The sequence below is a fragment of the Aspergillus nomiae genome (genome assembly GCF_001204775.2).
Source record: "Aspergillus nomiae NRRL 13137 chromosome Unknown contig00233, whole genome shotgun sequence".
Taxonomy (NCBI): Eukaryota; Fungi; Ascomycota; class Eurotiomycetes; order Eurotiales; family Aspergillaceae; genus Aspergillus; species Aspergillus nomiae.
In genome coordinates this window covers 1-18609 of record NW_015378288.1, presented here as the reverse complement: position 1 = coordinate 18609, position 18609 = coordinate 1, and the positions used below count along the sequence as shown (strand labels likewise).

General features: G+C 48.6%; 6 protein-coding genes across 6 annotated transcripts; 4 read left to right on the top strand and 2 right to left on the bottom strand.

The window, feature by feature from the left end:
- Positions 1–93: 93 nt before the first annotated feature.
- On the top strand, positions 94–1662 carry ANOM_007785 (MFS transporter; the record flags this gene model as incomplete). The annotated part of the gene is made up of 1 exon (XM_015553041.1): positions 94–1662. One exon carries the CDS (start codon positions 94–96, stop codon positions 1660–1662), a length of 1569 nt encoding a protein of 522 aa, XP_015404935.1.
- A 701-nt stretch (positions 1663–2363) lies between these two features.
- ANOM_007784 (uncharacterized protein) lies at positions 2364–6310 on the top strand (the record flags this gene model as incomplete). Its single annotated transcript, XM_015553040.1, has 6 exons — positions 2364–2838; positions 2893–3756; positions 3812–3874; positions 3925–4678; positions 4742–5346; positions 5955–6310. Coding segments are annotated over 6 exons (3102 nt in total), but the record flags the coding sequence as incomplete, so codon positions are not given.
- Positions 6311–6869: 559 nt separating this feature from the next.
- On the top strand, positions 6870–8705 carry ANOM_007783 (flavin-dependent quinone reductase; the record flags this gene model as incomplete). The annotated part of the gene is made up of 2 exons (XM_015553039.1): positions 6870–7701; positions 8065–8705. 2 exons carry the CDS (start codon positions 6870–6872, stop codon positions 8703–8705), a joined length of 1473 nt encoding a protein of 490 aa, XP_015404933.1.
- A 60-nt stretch (positions 8706–8765) lies between these two features.
- On the bottom strand, positions 8766–10314 carry ANOM_007782 (Zn(II)2Cys6 transcription factor domain-containing protein; the record flags this gene model as incomplete). The annotated part of the gene is made up of 4 exons (XM_015553038.1): positions 8766–9401; positions 9451–9585; positions 9632–10195; positions 10258–10314. 4 exons carry the CDS (start codon positions 10312–10314, stop codon positions 8766–8768), a joined length of 1392 nt encoding a protein of 463 aa, XP_015404934.1.
- A 699-nt stretch (positions 10315–11013) lies between these two features.
- On the top strand, positions 11014–12301 carry ANOM_007781 (uncharacterized protein; the record flags this gene model as incomplete). The annotated part of the gene is made up of 2 exons (XM_015553037.1): positions 11014–11384; positions 11443–12301. 2 exons carry the CDS (start codon positions 11014–11016, stop codon positions 12299–12301), a joined length of 1230 nt encoding a protein of 409 aa, XP_015404931.1.
- Positions 12302–12802: 501 nt separating this feature from the next.
- rfeD (putative transcription factor RfeD) lies at positions 12803–14828 on the bottom strand (the record flags this gene model as incomplete). Its single annotated transcript, XM_015553036.1, has 4 exons — positions 12803–13957; positions 14039–14184; positions 14251–14419; positions 14622–14828. 4 exons carry the CDS (start codon positions 14826–14828, stop codon positions 12803–12805), a joined length of 1677 nt encoding a protein of 558 aa, XP_015404932.1.
- Positions 14829–18609: the final 3781 nt, after the last annotated feature.

Here is an 18609-nt window from a genome sequence, read left to right as displayed (position 1 = left end):
GCTGGCGTATATCGCTGGATATTTCCAGCACGGAGTCGTGGAGGTGAAACAAGTCCTTGATCATTCCTACCATACACACATATGCGGTGCAGGATGACAGATTCGCCTATGAGAAATGGTTGTGGAACACAGCAGAATCCCATTGTCCGTGGGGTATCCCTTTACAATTCCATGTTTGATCAAGGGCATGTCTTGCAAGATCTCCTCTCGCAGACCTACGAAGGTACAGGCACTGGTGTTGACCCATTCATGGTACAATGGGCCTCGAACGACCCTGCCGACCCTCATTGCTTCTCAAGGGCAAGAAGGTGGGTCTTTACGATAATACTCGCTCTCTCCACTTTGTCGGTAGCTTTGGCATCCTCGGCCTATACCGGCGCCGTACCGCAGCTGGTCCAGGAGTATGGCATTTCATCCACCACAGCCTACCTTGGGGTGACCCTGTTTGTCATGTGTTTCGCTGTGGGCCCTCTCCTTTGGGCATCCCTCAGCGAGATTCTGGGCCGACAAGCTGTCTTTATCGGAACATTCGCCGCATTCACTGCTTTCAATGTTGGAGCGGCGTGCTCACCCAACATACCGACCCTCCTCTTGTGTCGATTCTTTGCAGGAGCATTTGGATCATCCTCGCTGGTGAACACCGGGGGGGTAATTGCAGATCTTTTCCCGTCGGAGGAGCGGAATACTCCCATGAGCATCTTTACAGCAAGTTTGTTCTTTGGCCCTACCCTCGGCCCGATCATCGGAAGTTTCATTGGCATGGCAGAGGGATGGAGATGGATCCAGGGTTTCATCGCGGTCATGTCCGGCGTACTTTGGATCGCCGGCAGTCTCATCATCCCGGAGACCTATTCCCCCGTTCTTCTCCGCCGACGAGCACGAATTCTCTCTGCACAGACGGGGAAACAGTACCGCAGCAAGCTTGAGGAGACGCAGTCTCCCCACGCCGTGCTTGTGAAAACAGCCCTGGTCAGGCCATGGTTACTCCTGACTTTCGAACCGGTTGTTCTTCTCATTTCAATCTATCTCGCCATCGTGTATGGTATCTTATACCTCCTCTTCGCAGCATTTCCCCTTGTATATCATGAAATGCGCGGATGGACAGCCGGTATTGCGACCCTTCCCTTCCTAGCCGTTCTGGTTGGCATGGTCTTGGGCGTCTCATATTCCTTCATCCATGACCACCGGCGCGCGCGGGCAATCTCTCATAGCGCAGACAAAACCACTACAGCTGAGCAAAGATTGCATCCGGCAATGGTTGGTGCGATCGCTATTCCACTTGGACTATTCACATTCGCGTGGACAAACTTTCCATCCGTCCATTTTATCGTCAGTTGTATTGGCACTGCGCTCTTCGGTTTCGGCTTGGTCTGTATTTTCATCAGTATGAGCCACTATCTGGTGGACTCGTATTCTATCTTTGCCGCGTCCAGTCTGGCAGCCAGCTCCGTCTTCCGATCTGTCCTGGGGGCTGTCTTCCCTTTATTCACACCCAGGATGTATGAGACACTTGGCATCCGGTGGGCGTCGTCGGTGCCAGCGTTTCTAGCACTGGCATGCATTCCCATCCCGTTCTTACTCCAGCGCCACGGCCCTTGGCTGCGATCAAAGTGCCGATATATGATCGAAGCCCGCGAGGCGACAAGGGTTATTCGGAGTTAGCTTTGTAACTTTGTTGTCATACTTCCACCGACATACGGCGTATATATATGCTCATAGGTCCGAGAGCAAATGTAACTTCTTGCAGAATATATTACTTTAACATCTAATTTTGTATCTCTGTACAGCACGGTGGTTGAATATTAGACTTTAGTAATGGCCTTGCTGACTCGTTATGGGCATTTCAGCCTGATCCTATGGAGTTGATCTCCCAAGGATATCAATATCTCTGGCAACCGGCCCGTTCCGTCAAGATGGGAGAAGTGGGAACGACCCGTTCGACAAAAGTCGATTCTGGGCTCGATAGATGTGGAGGCTCTGGCCGCTGGCGGTCAATCGGTGTGATAATGCAGTGTGAAAACACACTAAACTGTATTAATATGCCCTAGCACGCTTCATACCCAATCAAAGGGTACGAGGCTGCCGACAAGGCTACGTGTTTCCAGCCAGTGATAGTCGATCAAAGATGAGGGGTCCAGATCTGAGGCTGTGGGGTGAACATCAGAACAGACAAGTAATCAGTTTGCTAGGATCAAGCTGAGCCTTTTCAAGTTTTTCCCTCTGCTGGCTGTGTCATTTTTTCATCCCTTGATTCTCCTCGTCTGCCTTGTTACATCTCGGGACCATACACAATATTATTCATCACCAGATAGCAACACTACAGTGCAAGCATGTTGGAGATACAATAACACCTCAATAAAGCGGAGGCATCATTTCATCTGTATGATGAAACATCCACCGCCATGACCGCTGAGTCGAAAAGGTACATAGTCTTATTCTCTCACCTTGTCGGGACAGGAACTCACACCGGTCTGAAAAGGAGTCTCTCACACAATGACTTTACGGTTGGATGGCTATGTGCTCTTTCCATCGAGTTAACTGCATCAAGGGGAATGCTAGATGAAATTTACCCAGACCTTGATCAAGCCGAGGGTGACGACAACATCTACACCCTCGGTCGGATTAAAGAACATAACATCGTTATCGCTTGTCTTCCAGCCGGTACTACGGGAACAACACCCGCATCCAAGCAAGCAGCAGATATGCTTCGAACCTTTCCAAGGATTCGGTTTGGACTCATGGTAGGTATCGGTGGAGGAGCTCCATGTGCCAACAAACTCCCCACTGAAGATATCAGACTCGGCGATGTCGTTGTGAGCACTCCAGACAAAGCTCTCGGTGAGATAGAATCAAGTTACTTCAAGACACAATCACATCTGACAGAATTCGCAGGTGGAGTAGTCAAATATAACCACGGAAAAGTCGTAGCTGGCGGCGAGTTTGAGCGCACCGGTATACTTAATATGCCGCCCACCCAGCTACGAAACGCGGTGTCAAAATTACGGTCTAGGCATGAGGAATATCGTAATGCAATTCCCCGATACGTATCACAAATGATCGAGAGGGTATCGGGGTCCGATGATGCGAATCCGCAGTTCAGATACATGTTTTGTCATCAGGGCTCAGAGAATGACCATCTTTTCGAAACATCCTACGAGCACGACGAATTTGCAAAGCCAATACACGCTATGAAGCCTACTTTAATCCCCGCTGTGGGATTGTTGGGCTGCGCTATAACCATCACTGCGAGTGCTGTCGTCATGCAACAGCTGCCCTGGAGCAGTACTATTGCAATATGCTCCGTGGTGTACAGCATCGCTGTGATAGCATCTGCTTTCGGCTTTCTCACAAGAAAGCAGAGTCCACTAATAAATACCCACAATGATCCTAAAATCCCTTGCCCACATTGCGATAAATCACGTTTGGTTTATCGACAGCCCCGGGAGACCAATGATCCTGTCATTCATTATGGCACTATTGCATCTGCTGATTTGGTTATGAGGCATGCGATCACGAGGGATAAACTCCAGCAAAAGTACAACATACTATGCTTTGAGATGGAGGCAGCAGGGCTGATGAATGATTTCCCTTGTCTCGTTATTCGAGGAATCTGTGATTATTCGGATACTCACAAGCATAAGCTCTGGCAAAGGTATGCTGCTGCAACGGCAGCTGCATATACCAAGGAGCTTCTTGAGATTATCCCCCCTGCCGAGGTGGCAAAAATGGGGCCAGCAGCGGATATAGTAGATATTGGTTAGTTCATATCCAGGCTAGAATAGAGGAAGCTGACGAAAGCCCATGTCCATAGTGCGTAATGAATTTGCTACGATGCATGCTGAAATGAACAAAAGCCTTGACCCTCTACTGAATGGTATACAACCCACCAATTGAAATGGCCTTTTGCTTCTAACGCCTTCGCAGAGCAGGTGGATAAGGAGCATAACAAGATCTTGAATTGGCTGGCTCCTTCATCCCATGAATCACAACATCTGGATGCTTATAAAAAGCACCAGCCAGGTACTGTAAGATGGTTCCTAGAGTCTCAAGAGTTCCTCAACTGGATGAGCGGGGATGTACCGACTCTGTTTTGCCCCGGTATACCTGGTGCTGGCAAAACCATACTGGCTTCGATGGCAATAAAGCATCTACAAGAGCAAACAGATGGCCAGTCATGCATCACTTTCCTGTACTGCAACTACGCAAAGAGACAAGAGCAAACAACAGAAAACCTTCTATCTACCCTTCTGAGACACGTTGCTGAGCAATGCGACCTCATTCCGGAGTCAGTCAGCTTGCTTTATGAGTCACATAAAAAGAAGCATGTAAAGCCGACTGTTGAGAGCTTATTGGACACGCTTATTCAAATTATCAGGGCTCAAAACCGAGCATTTCTCGTGGTTGATGCTTTGGACGAATGCTCGGACGAGACTCACAAGGGTTTGCTTAAGACAATTCGAAAGTTACAAGATAATACTCGTCTGGGCTTTATGGCAACATCGCGCCCTTCACTAGAGCGAGAAATCCAAGGTGCTCTGCGACTAGAAATTCGTGCAAGCCAAAACGACATTGAGAGCTACTTGGACGATCGTTTTCAGGAGTTATCGAAATGCGCCCAGCAAAATAGTGGATTAAAGGAGAAAATAAAGCAACAAATCTGTGAGGCAGCTGATGGCATGTAAGTTATCCCATCCTGGTACCTAAGCTATTTTCACTATACTCTAATAGATTTGAGTTACAGGTTCCTCCTCGCCACCCTTCATATGGATTCATTGAAAGACAAAAGAACGCCGAATGAATTCAGAATAGCTCTCCAAAGTCTCCCAAAAGGGCAGGGAGCATTGGATGTGGCCTATGACAATGCAGTTAGCAGAATTGATGATCAAGGAACAAATGGCCGTGTGTGGGCCCGTCGTGTTCTATCCTGGGTGTTCCATGCCATACGGCCATTACGACCGATTGAGCTTCAACATGCTCTAGCGATAGGAGCCGGGGACTGTCAACTTCAAGAGGATAGTCTCCCGGTATTTGAGGAAATTATCTCCCTCTGTGCAGGACTTGTCATGCTCAATCAGGAGAGCCATACCATCCAGCTAGTTCACTACACGACTCAGGAGTACCTCAGCAATCTTGACTGGATTCAAAAGTCAATCGACGATATTACAACAAGCTGCATCACCTATCTCCAATTTGACGATTTTGAACGCGGCTCCTGTCCATCGAAAGAAGAATTTGAGAAACGGGTTGAGCTACATCCATTTTACATATATGCTTCTACTAGCTGGGGGCATCATGCCCGCTCTTCATCGATCGAAAAGGAAGGTCTGATTATGGGATTTCTTGAAAGTAAGGCCAAGGTGTCCGCTTGTAGCCAGGCTCTTGTGAAATCCAGATTCCGGGGGGTAAAGGATGAGGATGTCCCTGGGCAAGCGACTGGAGTTCATCTTGCTGCCTATTTCGGCCTACAAAAAGCCCTCGTAGCGCTATTAAGCAGAGGGAATGACAAAAATGCCATAGACGGCTACGGTCAGAATCCTCTCTACTGGGCAGTTGAGGGCGGAAATGAGGGAGTAGTAGCTTTACTTCTTTCCTTCCTGTGGCGCTAATCCAAATATTTATACTGAAAATGTTCTTCAGACGCCACTCATCCGTGCCATATCCAGCGCAGACGAGAACTTAATAAGACTCTTACTTGAAAGCCATGCTGACCCAAACTTTTGCTCAAACGGGTTTACACCACTCGGCATAGCTATACACTTTCGGCATGAAGGAGTTATTAAACTCTTGTTTCAATACGCTGGTCCAAATCTCTGCTTAAACGGTTTCACACCATTTACCACCCACGCTCTATCCGCTGGACATGAAGAAATTGTCAAAATCTTACTTAAATATGCTGATCTAATCTCTCTTCAGCCGGTTATGGACCACTTGTGTACGGTATTTATAACAAACAGGGGGGACAGTGAGACTACTGCTTGAAAATCATGCTGATCCACAGCTGAGCATCCAAGGTGAAATACCACTATATGTGGCTATATTCCGCAAACACAAAGGAATTATCAAACTCTTGCTCAAACACATTGGTCAAAACCTCTGCTCAAGTGGTCCCACACCACTGCCTTTGGCTGTAGTCGAGGGGTATGAAGAAGGAGTGAAACTACTGCTCGAACATTATGCCGATCCAAACCTCTCCTTAGTAAATGTAGAAGAGGATATGCAAGCCGCGATTAGCACGGCTAAAGAACTTGGGCATGAAGAAATACTCGAGTTATTACTTGATAGCAGCAAGGCTTTAGGTTTGGAGCACTAAGGTTTTACACACTCGCCGATCATGGAAGACAAGCATACACCAAATTTCTCTTCAGCATCAAATCGTGTACATTAACAGAATAATAGCATATTGTATATACTATGCTCTGACTCGACCCCAGTACAATTCCTGGTTTATTATAGGTCTACACTTTGGAAGATGTGTAAATGGTCGCTTATCCCTTGACTCTATCTACTAGGAGAATAATCTTTTGAACGGGTATAGAATACGAACTCCAGCACAAGTACCGAGGACCTAGATGAAGAAGCAAACCCTGATGCTGCGCAGCGGAGCGTTAGCGTAGCAACCAATATTACTACTTCATTGCTTCAATTGCTTTAACTATCTAAGCTGCTTTAACTACTTAACAACTCTTAGCATATAATTTATCTGCGTAATATGTCTTTTCAGCCCAACAAAAGAAGGCTGGAAGTCCCTCGGTATAACGACAATTTCCCATTTAATCACGTGAGTATCCCCCAATCTCCAAATACCCTCTTTGATACCAGCTACAGCTCCTAGTACTATTCCACCTAGCCCTTACATTTTAGACGACATAATGCTCCAAAAAGCACGGTCCCTCCTAAATCGATCATCGACATCTTTTCAAGTTCTCTCCGATCTGCATCTCGAGCTCAACTCGCAGTATGCGTCGTATGACATCCCCGTTTGCGCGGACCATCTGATTCTCGCAGGCGATATCGGCCGCCTAGCAGACTATGACGCATATCGACAATTTCTCCAAAAACAAACAGACCGCTTCAAGCAGGTATTCCTGATCCTCGGGAACCACGAGTTCTACAACGGGACTTTCGCAGCCGGGCTGGAAAAAGCCAACCAACTTGAACAGGAACCGTGCTTCAACGGCCGGTTAATCGTGCTTCAGCAGAGACGATACGATATCCCGGATTCAGCTGTGACTATCCTCGGCTGCACGCTTTGGTCACATGTGCCCCATGCATCGAGAGATATCGTGCGCGAAAAGATCAGGGATTTGCGAAGCATTGAAGGCTGGTCGATTGATCAGCATAATGCGAACTATGAGTCTGATCTCGCCTGGCTGCTGAATGAGATGAAGGCTGTACGCCGGGAAAATGGAGATGTGGAAAGGCAGAGGTCTGTTCTTGTTGTTACGCATCATGCGCCGCTGCTGAGGGGGACGTCGAGTCCGCGGCATGCGAGCAATCCTTGGGGTGTGGCCTTCGCTACTGATGTCCTATCTCAGATACCGCTGGATGGGGTGAAGGTCTGGGTGTTTGGGCATACGCACTATTCCACTGACTTCAAGGAGGGGGCCACAAGAGTTGTGAGTAATCAACGGGGTTATGTGCAGCCTTGGAGGAATTCGGGGGATGATACACTGGATGGATTTAATGAGAGGAAGGTTATACGTGTGTCTTGACGGTTTGTATGTATATACTTTCAGTCTCTAGCCTGTAGTCATAGCGGTTGAGTGCTTGTGTGGGCTAACTTATTCTCATCCCAATTACCAGATTATACTGAGAAAATTTTATCTCTTTGTAAGCTTTTAGGCTGAGAAGCTATATAATGAACTTATGGAGGACTTGTCTTTGATCTGTTAAAATGTACTGAATGATAACTGCCGACCCACCAGGCCAATTCTCATTGGCGCGCAACATCAACCCTTACATTTTAGCTTCAAAGGTTTAGTCGACTACCCTGGAGACAAGCTATAAATTCCACCCTGTCTGTCCCAAATTTAAAAGTTTTCACAGACCCTACTCCCTGTATAGATATCCCTCTCTCAGAATCAACACCAACTCACACTCTTTGGCAAAAGATGACCCCCAAAATCGGCCTCATCATCTGCAGCCAGCGCACTCCTCGCGCTGGTCTCCACATCGGAACTACCATTCTAGACGACCTCCAAAGCGCCGACAGTGTCCGCGAAAACGCGGTCACACTCTCACTCATTGATCTGGCAGAGTGGAATCTCCCTATGTATAACGAACCAGGCATCCCCTCTCAGATCCATTCATCCGACCAATATCTCCATCCGCATACGCGGAGATGGTCCGAAGAGATCGCTTCGTATGCAGCGTTTGTGTTCGTCACTCCACAGTACAACTGGGGGTATCCTGCTAGTATCAAGAATGCGATTGACTACCTGTACCATGAATGGAAAGGGAAGCCCGCCATGATTGTTAGTTATGGTGGACATGGAGGTGGGAAGGCGGCGGAGCAGTTGAAGCAGGTGTTGTGTGGTGTTCGCATGAGACCGGTTGAGCGGACGGTTGGATTGACCTTTCCTAGTAAAGATGCCTTGATGGCTGCTGCGGAGGGGCGGGAATTGGATCTGTCTTTCTGGAAAGGGGAGAGGAGAGAAGTAGTGGAGGTTTTTGGGGAGATGGTGAAGTTGCTGGATGGAGCTTGAGTTCCTTTTTGGTTTAGTAAATAGAGATTTTTCCGAATATGTGTATGAGTATTAGTATAATCATTCGGTTGGGTGAATACTTGATTCAAGATATGCTTTATGGCCTGCTCCGAGTGATCGCAGCTGCTGTAGGCCAAATTCTAGAGGTTTGGCAGCCACCGGGGAGTATTCCCGGACGTATTCAAGCGCATTTCGGATGGTCTGCTGTCGTTTCGAAATTATGGTAGAGTAGTCAATGGATTCATGGAAGCCATTCGAGTCAGATAAGAGAGACACGGAGGTAGAGATGGCATCTTCTAGGGCAATGAGCGTAGAGTTTGCCACGCAATCCAAAACGCCCATGAGGGGCTGAGAGTACTCAGATGGGCGAAGTGGCGCACGGCCGTCCCCGTCTTGTTCAACATACGGGACAGCCGGCACCACTTCGGCGAGATACCAACCTTCTATCTGGCCATGTATGGCCATGGCTCGTTGCACAAGTCTCTCTAGCTTCATCCCATAGCTTCCACAACGCAAGATACCCGAAACTTGCTCAAGAAGCACAGGAACATCCACCAGCCAGTCGCACAGCTTCGATCGCAGAGCAGCAGCCCGAGTTCCAGGTGTCAACGCAGTCTCTTCCGTTTCTCGCAAGAACTCCCGCCAAGGGGACTGTGCGAGAAAGCACGGCTGTCGCAGGTTCATGTCCTGAACAATCTGCCAACTCGTCAACATTGAAGCTCCAGAAACACATCGATAGACATACGAAAAACGCCCTCTGCGATTCCAGCATGGCCCGCTCAAACGGTTGCTGAAACCGACGTATGTCACAATTCGCAATGAGAGCCTTGGTCCCGTGCGACAACTGGTTCCACCGCCCATTATCGGCATTTGTCAAGAGCTGTCACTTATCAGTCTAGCTCAGACCAAGAGCGCAAGTATCATACCTCGCACAACTGCAACACAATCGAAGCACAGACAGTCTCCGACTGAAGGCAACGCCCGGGATCATCTAGACACAAGCGTAGCGCCCCAGTACTCTGGGCATATTTCCGCCAAGCATCTTTCGAAATAGCCCCGTTAGCAGCCAAAATGTCTGCATACACAGTACAAAGGCAAGCGATGGCAGAGTCCAGAGCAGCATTTCGCCCCAATCGACCTGGAATATACTGATAAAAGCTTCCATGTGAGTTCAGAGGGAAAATCATCTGACTCATGGAATCCTGCATGATATAGACCAGATTGGCCGCATCATGGTCCTGACCTGAAATCAAGGGCCAACAAATCCATTCGTAAGAGCGAATGGTATGGTAAGTATGGTTGCCCGCGGACCTCGATAAAGCCACAGTCTCATCTCGGTCAGCACCAATTTCTTCAAGGAGGTACTTCTTCTTCCGATAATGCACCAGGAGCGAAGCATTCTCATTGACAAACTTATACTTTCTTTGATACCCTGGGCAAATGCGCCCCGAGACGACACAGGCCGTGCATGCTGGTGCCCTGTTGTCGCACTACGGAGTCGGGGAAGGTTAATCACGGTGTTTTCTCTTTTTTTTTCTCGAGGGACCCTTACCTTTTTCTTGCGCTTCCGACAGCTTTCGCAGCCGGTGCTGTGGGGAACTCCCACCATGGCGTGAAACAGGAGGATGGCCAACCTAGTTGATGGATGCGAGCTATCAATCAATCACTTTGCAAGGCTGGGTCCCCTTTGTTGCTGACTAAGATGGGCCAAGCCATCTCCTTATTTTAGCATCTTGGGGGCGAAGTCATGGTTTCCCATTGGAGATATCCGACTGTATGGATGGTGATTGAAGACTCCAATACGGCGCATTCTGTAAATGGGTGGATAAGACCCTGGTCACCTTCGGCGGCTAACAGCGGATCCTGAAATAGTAGGTAAATCTTTTCACGACCCTGTCTTTCAATTCCCACCGTCCCTTCCATTAAGGCTTGAACAATAAACGTCAAAGCGTAAAGAATAAAATAAGATTAAAGGAATCAGGGCAATGCCCAGTCACTACAACTCAACTCCACTCGCAGATAATGCAGATCCATGCCAGACAAAGCGCCAGTCGCTCCACCTCCAGTGCAACGCTGGACAAATCAACGAGACATGGGGAATTCACCGTGAGGGCTGAGGCTTGCTGCGCTTCTGCAAGGCTGAGCAAAGTAGTATTTATTTCGCTGCACACCCGCGCAGATCAGCCGATGTGTTCCCACCTACCCTTCGAAATCTAAAGTCGCAAGCGACGCAACACACTCTCTTACTTTCTTCTATTCTACCCAGCTGAGACCGGTCTGGACTGGTCGATTAACCTTCATTTGGAAAATGTTCTTGCAGTCTGTCTTCGCGCTTTCCCTGGCGCTACCCTCTCTTTCAACCGCTGCAAGACTCTTTGCGACCCACTACGATGGCAACGTCTACTCTCTCAACTTGGAGGGAGAAGGCGATAAATTCTCGCTCACCAAGACTCACAACCTGACCACCTGCGGCGGTGCCGGCTCGACGAGTGCGCTGACCGTCGACCCTGACCGCGGGCTGCTATGGTGCGTTGGTGAAGGCACTCCCGGTGCATTGACCGCGTTGCAGGTCGAGAAGGACGGCAAGTTTAACGAGGCTGCGACGGTAGAGACACCCCCTGGCGGTGTCGATAGTGTCATGTACGGAAAGGACAAGCAGTTCCTCGCGATAGCGCATTAGTATGTTCCATCCTATGGTACCAATGATGCTGCACTTGGTACTAACAACGTGATATAGTGGCAACTCCTCCATCTCACTCTTCAACATTCCCTTCGCAGACAAGCAGAAAGTAAACCCCTTTGATATAGTGAGGTTGCCCCAGCCGAAAAATGTTACCGAAAAACAGCCCAAGTCGCAACCACATCAAGTCCTGCTCGACCCCACCGGATCGTTCCTCCTATCGCCGGATCTGGGAGCCGATAAGATGCACGTGTTTGCGATTGACCAGAAGTCCGGTAAACTGAACAAGTGCGGATTCAACTCGACGATCCACTTTCCTCCAGGAAGCGGGCCGCGTCATGGAGTGTTTGTGACCTCGAATGCAGCTCACCACGCCTGGGTGGGCAGCAAGCCGCATGGGGGGCGGCTGGCAAGGCGCAACGCAGAAAAATCGGTATTGTATACCGTAGAAGAACTCCGCGGCTACATGTGTCCGTTCGACGTGTCGTATGGGAAGGACGGGTGCCCCGAGTTCAAGCAGTTGACGGCCTGCTTCCGCCCTTACCCCGGCTCCAAGTTTCCCTCGAATAAAACGACATTAGGTGAGATCCGGGCAGCGGGGCCAACCGTGCATATCTCCGTCCGCAAGGATGGTAAATTTGATGGAAATGATTCCCTGGTGACCTTGAAACCAGGACAGACAGCCGTGACCGACGCCGACCTGGTTTCGTCTGGTGGGAAGACCCCGCGCAGCTTCGTGATCAACAAGAAGGGGGATCTGGTCGCGGTCGGCAATCAAGATTCATCCACGGTAGTCATCATTAAGCGAGATCCGCAGACTGGGAAATTGCTCAGTGAAGTCGCTTCTCTGCTGGTCGGCGAGGCGCCCGCGGAGGGAACTTGGGGCGGCTTGAGCAGCATCGTCTGGTACGAGTAGATGCCTGTAGTTGGATACGTGTATTGTATACATAAATTCTTGGCCGTCCGTGATTCAGAATAGAAAAGGCGCCTGTCGGCTTCATATGTCTCATGTATGTCTTTGAATATCATTCCAAACGCGGATCTTGCGAGTCATTCAAGTACAGAGTGTAACAGAACACCAAAATGCCACCGTATAGTGTATATAGACCGCCCAGCGATATTATAAACACATCCACACCAAGTTGCAAATCAAATAAAAACGAGAAAAAGAAAAACGAAAAAGCCCAGCTTTCCAATCATCCTAACGTGCGTGGCATGTACAGGTTAGTCCAGCCTTTGAGAAGTTCGCCCCGAGATGGACGGGGGCTCGTGGATGAATGCATTGTCGCCAGCTTAGATATCATCATTGAAGCGTAATCCTTTTGAGTAACCAAGACCCTCAACATTAATCGTAACATCCGTAAAACATGATCCTGCAGCGTAAAGTTCAAAACGTCGCAAACGTCAGCCCGATGGCTCACTTAAATTCAAGTTGGAACGCCTTCCACTTGCTTCCCATGGAACGACACCGCGGACAACCCCGGGGAGGATAGCTCGTCGGACCGTGTGACATGGCGCTACCTGGGCTCGAGGTCACATTCCTAAAGGACGCAGTGGGACTGCTGATATACATCCCTACACACTCACGGCATACCCCACAAATGCATTCTGTGCAGGCATAGCAATCGCTCAACGCCCAGGGCCGATGACAGCTAGCGCAGTAGACTTGGACCTCCTTTTGCCGAAATGATGCTGGAGTTGGGTTGGAGAAGCGATGATGCTGGCGAGGGAAGAGATTCAAACCAGGACTGGAATCGGGTTTTGCCAACGGCCCAAGATGGCCCGAGAATGCAAAATTCTTCCCTGATGCAGTCGATGCCGAGTCCAAGGAAGACTCAATGGACGGGAAAGGCTCCAGATCACTGTCGCGGCTGCGGGCTGTTTCATACGGTGGGGGAGTCAAGGACTTATGCAAAGGGGACGCACCAAAAGAATGCGGTGGAAATGGGCGGTGAGAATTGGGTGGGGGTAATCCGCCCGCCGACTGGAAAGCAGGAGGGAGTGATGACCGATTCCCCGGAGCAGAAGGGGCAGAGGTGATGTTCGAAATCAGAGGTGCGAGGGTCGGTGACCGACCGACCTGGGACGGAACAGTTAAAAGCTGTTCGCGAAGAGACAACGGGTGAACCCGTCGTTCCTCGGTATCTGATAGCGAACTCACCTCCGACTGTCGGTCATCATCTGCCTCCGTGGCCGACGTAGCCGCTTCAATCAGATCCTCCCAGCGCTTGCCTTGGGCCCACGCTGCCGTCTGCGGTTCAGCGGACAGCGCTTTACGATCGCCCAGGCTAGGGCGCCGGCCATATTCCTTTGACTTGACCCGCTCATGTTTAGGTTTCCGTGCCGCTGATATGGAGGACTTGCGAGGGCGGGGCAATTTGTCCCTTCTCTGGATGGGAGGAAGGGTTGATGAGCGACCAGGAGGCGAGTGGTTGAGAATCGATGGCAGAAGCTCTCGCGGGCGTGGAGAAAAAGGTGGCAATGATTCCTGTTTGAAATGGTCGCGAAGGGAGGGTAGCTCAATGGAAGACCGCATGCGTTCCCGTCCGATATCGTTATCAGAGTGGGTTTCCTTGATAAAGATTAGCTTATCTTCAGGGGAAGAAAAGAAAAAAAAATTAAATTGAGAAACAAAACAGTCTGGCCTACATACCATATCCGTGTCCCAGTCCGAGGCTAATCGATTATGGTGCAATTGGGCTAATGCGACAGCAGCAGTTGCGGCAGCAGGATGAGCTTCGTCGATTCCCCGTGGGGTTGCGGGTGAGCTGGCGTCAGCGACGTATATATCTCGATCGGCTGGATCGGGACGTGTCAGCTTCTCCAACCTCCCATTACAAGTCATGACCTATGAGCTACACTCACCATTGCGACGGCGAGATTGAGTTTGATTTGGCGGAGATATCTGAGCTCGCTGTTCCGGAGGGGTGGTGACCATCAAGATAAAGCTCTCTTCGGTGGCCGGGAGCTTCGGAATGTAGTTGTTCGGATGCGCCCGACGGATATGCTCCTGCATGGAGCGATAGCGTTTCTCCTGTAGGGGCACATAGCAACGTTAGATATGAACTCATAAAAGTTTCAAAACGGGCGGACAGTGTTAATAAGCTCAGATAAACATGGAATGCTGGTCTTTTCGCACGATAAAAGCGTCGCACAGCTGCGATAGTGGGCGTTTCTAGAAGTGGGGCTCCGATCGATCGGCCGACACACAAAGAAAAGTTGGGGGAAATACTCACTCCGAGGCATCTTTTCCGACAATTGGAGCCGTCATTATTCTTCAAGGGGCAGACGACTTCATTATTGGCGTCGGTGACAGAGAAAGAACTAGTCAAAGACGCTCGAGGCGGCATGGTCTGCATGAATCCGTCTTTGGCGGCGGGGTGAGTGGACGGGGGGGAGGCGAACAACTCAGGTGCTAATGTATGGAAGGGAGATAATCCCATAAATCGATCAAATGAGAAGGTTCAATTCAAGCAGCAGAGCCCAATCGACAAGCACATGCGCCATCAAAGGAAATCAAAATGATCCGCGATGGTTTAAAAAAAATCGTATGCAATCTATGGAGGGGTAGAGGGGTTCTGGAGACTCGGGGGAGGAAAGTGATCAAGGTGGTAGAACGAATTGAGGTTGAGAAGGAAGAAAAGAAGAAAAAGATACAGAGAGATCTATAGGGCTTGTGGGGATAGAGGAATGAGTAATAGTGCAAAGCTCCAGTGCTTTGCGAAGAGACGTAGGTAGTAGTACTCTTACTCTGGAGTCGTCGAGTACTAAGTTAAAGGTCGCTGTAGCAGTCAAGGGAGAGGGGAAAGGGAAGCTAAGGTCAGTTAGTGGCAGTCACTAACGTACTGTTAGTGGGTAACTCAATACTCTCTCTCTGGAGCTTAGTGAGTGCCGGTACGGAGTTGTAAAGACGGAAAATGTAATTTATAGCCCAAGGTGACAGCCCGTAGATGGGGGATGACAAACAAAAAAAGGGGACTAACTATGAGGAAGAACAATAAAACAAGACGCAAGGACAAACCAAGCAAGGAAATCGAAGAGTTAGAAAAAAGAGAAAAAGAGGAAGGGAAAAAAAAAAGGAGCAAGCACAAGAAAAATATATGAAGCCAAACAGACAAAAGTCTCCAGTCCAGTATCTTGTGTGGGTGGGCGAAAAAAAAGCAGTAGATACCGCAGCTTAGCTCCTTTGCTTTTAAATGGTCACCCAGTGGTATTGCGTGTAAATTTTTTTAATTACTGGGTATGGATACCTCACTAAACCTCTAAGGGATGGAGGCCCTCAGCCCCCGGGAACCGCCGACCGCGTGGCCTTACAACCGGTTATGCAGGAGGCAAATGGACTGAAAGATTCAGCTATGAGAAAGGACCAAGAACGAACAAAGGAATGATCTTTCATAGTGAATCGACATTGCGGTGCGGCCTTTTCATCAAAGACTTGCCCGTCGCATCCAGATACATAAAGGGAAACCAAATTATATGAAAAGGGCTCCGGGTAATAAAAACCCCATTCATGGGAATAATTCCAGCCTGCACAACCAAGGTTTGTGACATGGTAAATACCACCTCGTACCAGGGAAAATGACAAAAAAGTTACTACCATAGTTGTTCTTCCTATGGGTTTGTCGTCTGATTGCGAACCTCACATGTTGGTATCGATATATCATTTACATGATTCGGTGGGCGTTGAAACATAAGCTTACGGAGTTATAATCTCGCATCTATCGATAGCTACCACCGTAGCACCTGCCGATAAGCATATCCCTTGACCGATATGATTATCCCTTGGGGCTTATCGCGTGGTACAACATGAGCCCTCCTGTACATTGGAACCTTCAACAATAGAGCCAACCCGGTATTACTAGTTCAAAAACAGAAATAGGAAAAGGCAGAAAAACAAAAAGAACACAGGAAAAAGATTTTGATCGCCGGCATAGCCGCCCAGAGACACGGTTCCATTTTTGGTATGCTCTTGTTTTATTGTAATGTAGCCTCCCGAGCCTGCATTCCTCTAATCGAGAAGAGTGGATGATATGATATGATCTCATACAAATGGTAGCCGGTCCTGGCATGCATTGAAGACACTGTCTACTTGTAGACGGAAGTACTAATGGTCGTACGGCGTAGGACGGTCCAAAAATCAATGACACTCGCATTTCCTGCTCAAAACTTTAGTGTAGAGTGACTCCATTATACCTCGGGTGACATGACCGTACGGTAAGAAATTTTTCTGAGAGGTGTGCACCAATCTGAACTCACCGAGTAATTCAATCACTCGGGCAAATGATGATCATCCTTGTGAAGGGTTCAACTCTACTATACGAGGCAATATTGAAGTGTTTCGCATCCAGGGCTCTTGCGTCCCCCCACTAACCTACCTTGAGGGGATTTGCGCTTTCAGGTCCCCGTTTGAACCTCAATACTGGGACATGGAAAATATGGGCATGTGGGAATTGAACAGATGCCATCGTTACCGTATCATACATACCGACACACAGTACAGTATCAGTGACCAGCATTTCGGAAAGGCCGGTGGGACCGCTTCCCCTCTCTAGAGGTTTGCGACAGCTGCAGGTAAGCATAAGGGGGATTTTTGCCAAGTTTCAAGCCCTCGAGAAATGCTCACACTTCGAGTAATAGAAATTTCCAGACTATGACCAGACTTATCTAATGGAATGAAACTAAGCATATCGGATGATACTCCTACGACTAGTTAAACCAGGGTGTTTTTCTAAAGGATAGTTTACTACTAGCTGAATCGGCCATGTTACGAGGCGCGCTAAAAGGCGACCATGTGCAACCTACCCCTCCTGACCCCTCCCACCTCTCCAGCTCTCCCCAGCTCCGAATGTTGAGCTTCCCATGCAACCCGGCCCAGAGCTCAAAGCTCGAGCTTTCACAGGTTTTCTGGTGCTCCGTCGGGCTATCACAGATCAGGTTTAAGTCGGTGGCGACATTCCCACTTAGCCAAAGTAGCGGCGCCGCCACTCCAGTTCCTTATTCCCGTCCGAGTGGGGCCGGTGTTGAAACAGGAGCCCTCAAAAGAAAAAAAAAAAAAAAAGAAAGAAAGAAAGAAAGAAACACGACCAAAAAATAGAAAATTAGCAAAAATAAAACAAGTGGAAGAATTTTGCAAAGTTTTTTATTTTTATCTTTGCCTTCCATTGATGCTTCGAGAACGTGGCGATCAAAGGGTTTTTTGCCTTAAGAAGGATGAGGCGTATAGGACATTCCATGGGTTCGAAGTGGCACAAAAAAAGCAACACAAGGGACCTCGGAGAGAGAGTAAATCCACCTTCACAGTCCTAATCAATCGATAAGTTCTCCATAACCCTCAACGACTAGTGTACTCCTGAGTGCACACTATCCTCCCTCCCACACGGAGTGGAGGGGTTGGTGCCCAATTTACTTAAGCGAAGAAGACGCCGTTTATTCCCGTCCGTGAGTTCGGATCTTCAGAAGACTTGGAGGTTGACCCCTACCTGGAAGCATTTCCTCTTTAGTGCACTAAGACATGCGGTGACCTTGAAAATTGTAGCCTGGTTTTTATTTCCAATACATACTACGCATTGCCCCGGAAGGGAACAACGACGGACGATGCAGACGACCCGAAGGATGCACTAGCTGTACCAATTGAGGGATTCTATTCGGACGACTTCCTTGGGAGGCTGGAGGACACCCATACTAGTCTATAGGTACGTCGTACCTTAACTATTGCCCTAAGGGACAGGGATTGTGATTGTTCTGGAAAATGCAAAGTTTCATACTATACCCACATGGCTGACCGATTGAAAATTTTCTCATCAAATAGGAGGTTGACATTCGTTCAAGTACCTATCGAGTGGAGCCAACGTCCATAATTAGCAGGCAACCATCCCGTCTAGTTTGGACCTGGAGCATGGAACATCCAGACATCTTTGCTAGATACTTGAGATAGTATACGACACACCAAAGAAAGAAATCGAGAAAAAGAGTTTTCTAAAACATGATCCTTTTACCTTCCTTGCATTTTCCCCAATGCAAAAAGAACAGCTTGCAGAATGAATCCTTGATTCTTAGTAGTATTTTTTTTTCCATACGAGGAGCGATTATTAGTACTGGTAATCAGGAGTAATGTCTCGTCATGCAACCTGCACGGCAGCCAAAGTCCGGGCGAGGACACCTGCATGGGGCGTCAAGCTGCCTGCGTCGCTTTTTTTTTTTCTTTTTCTTTTTTTTTTAATTTTT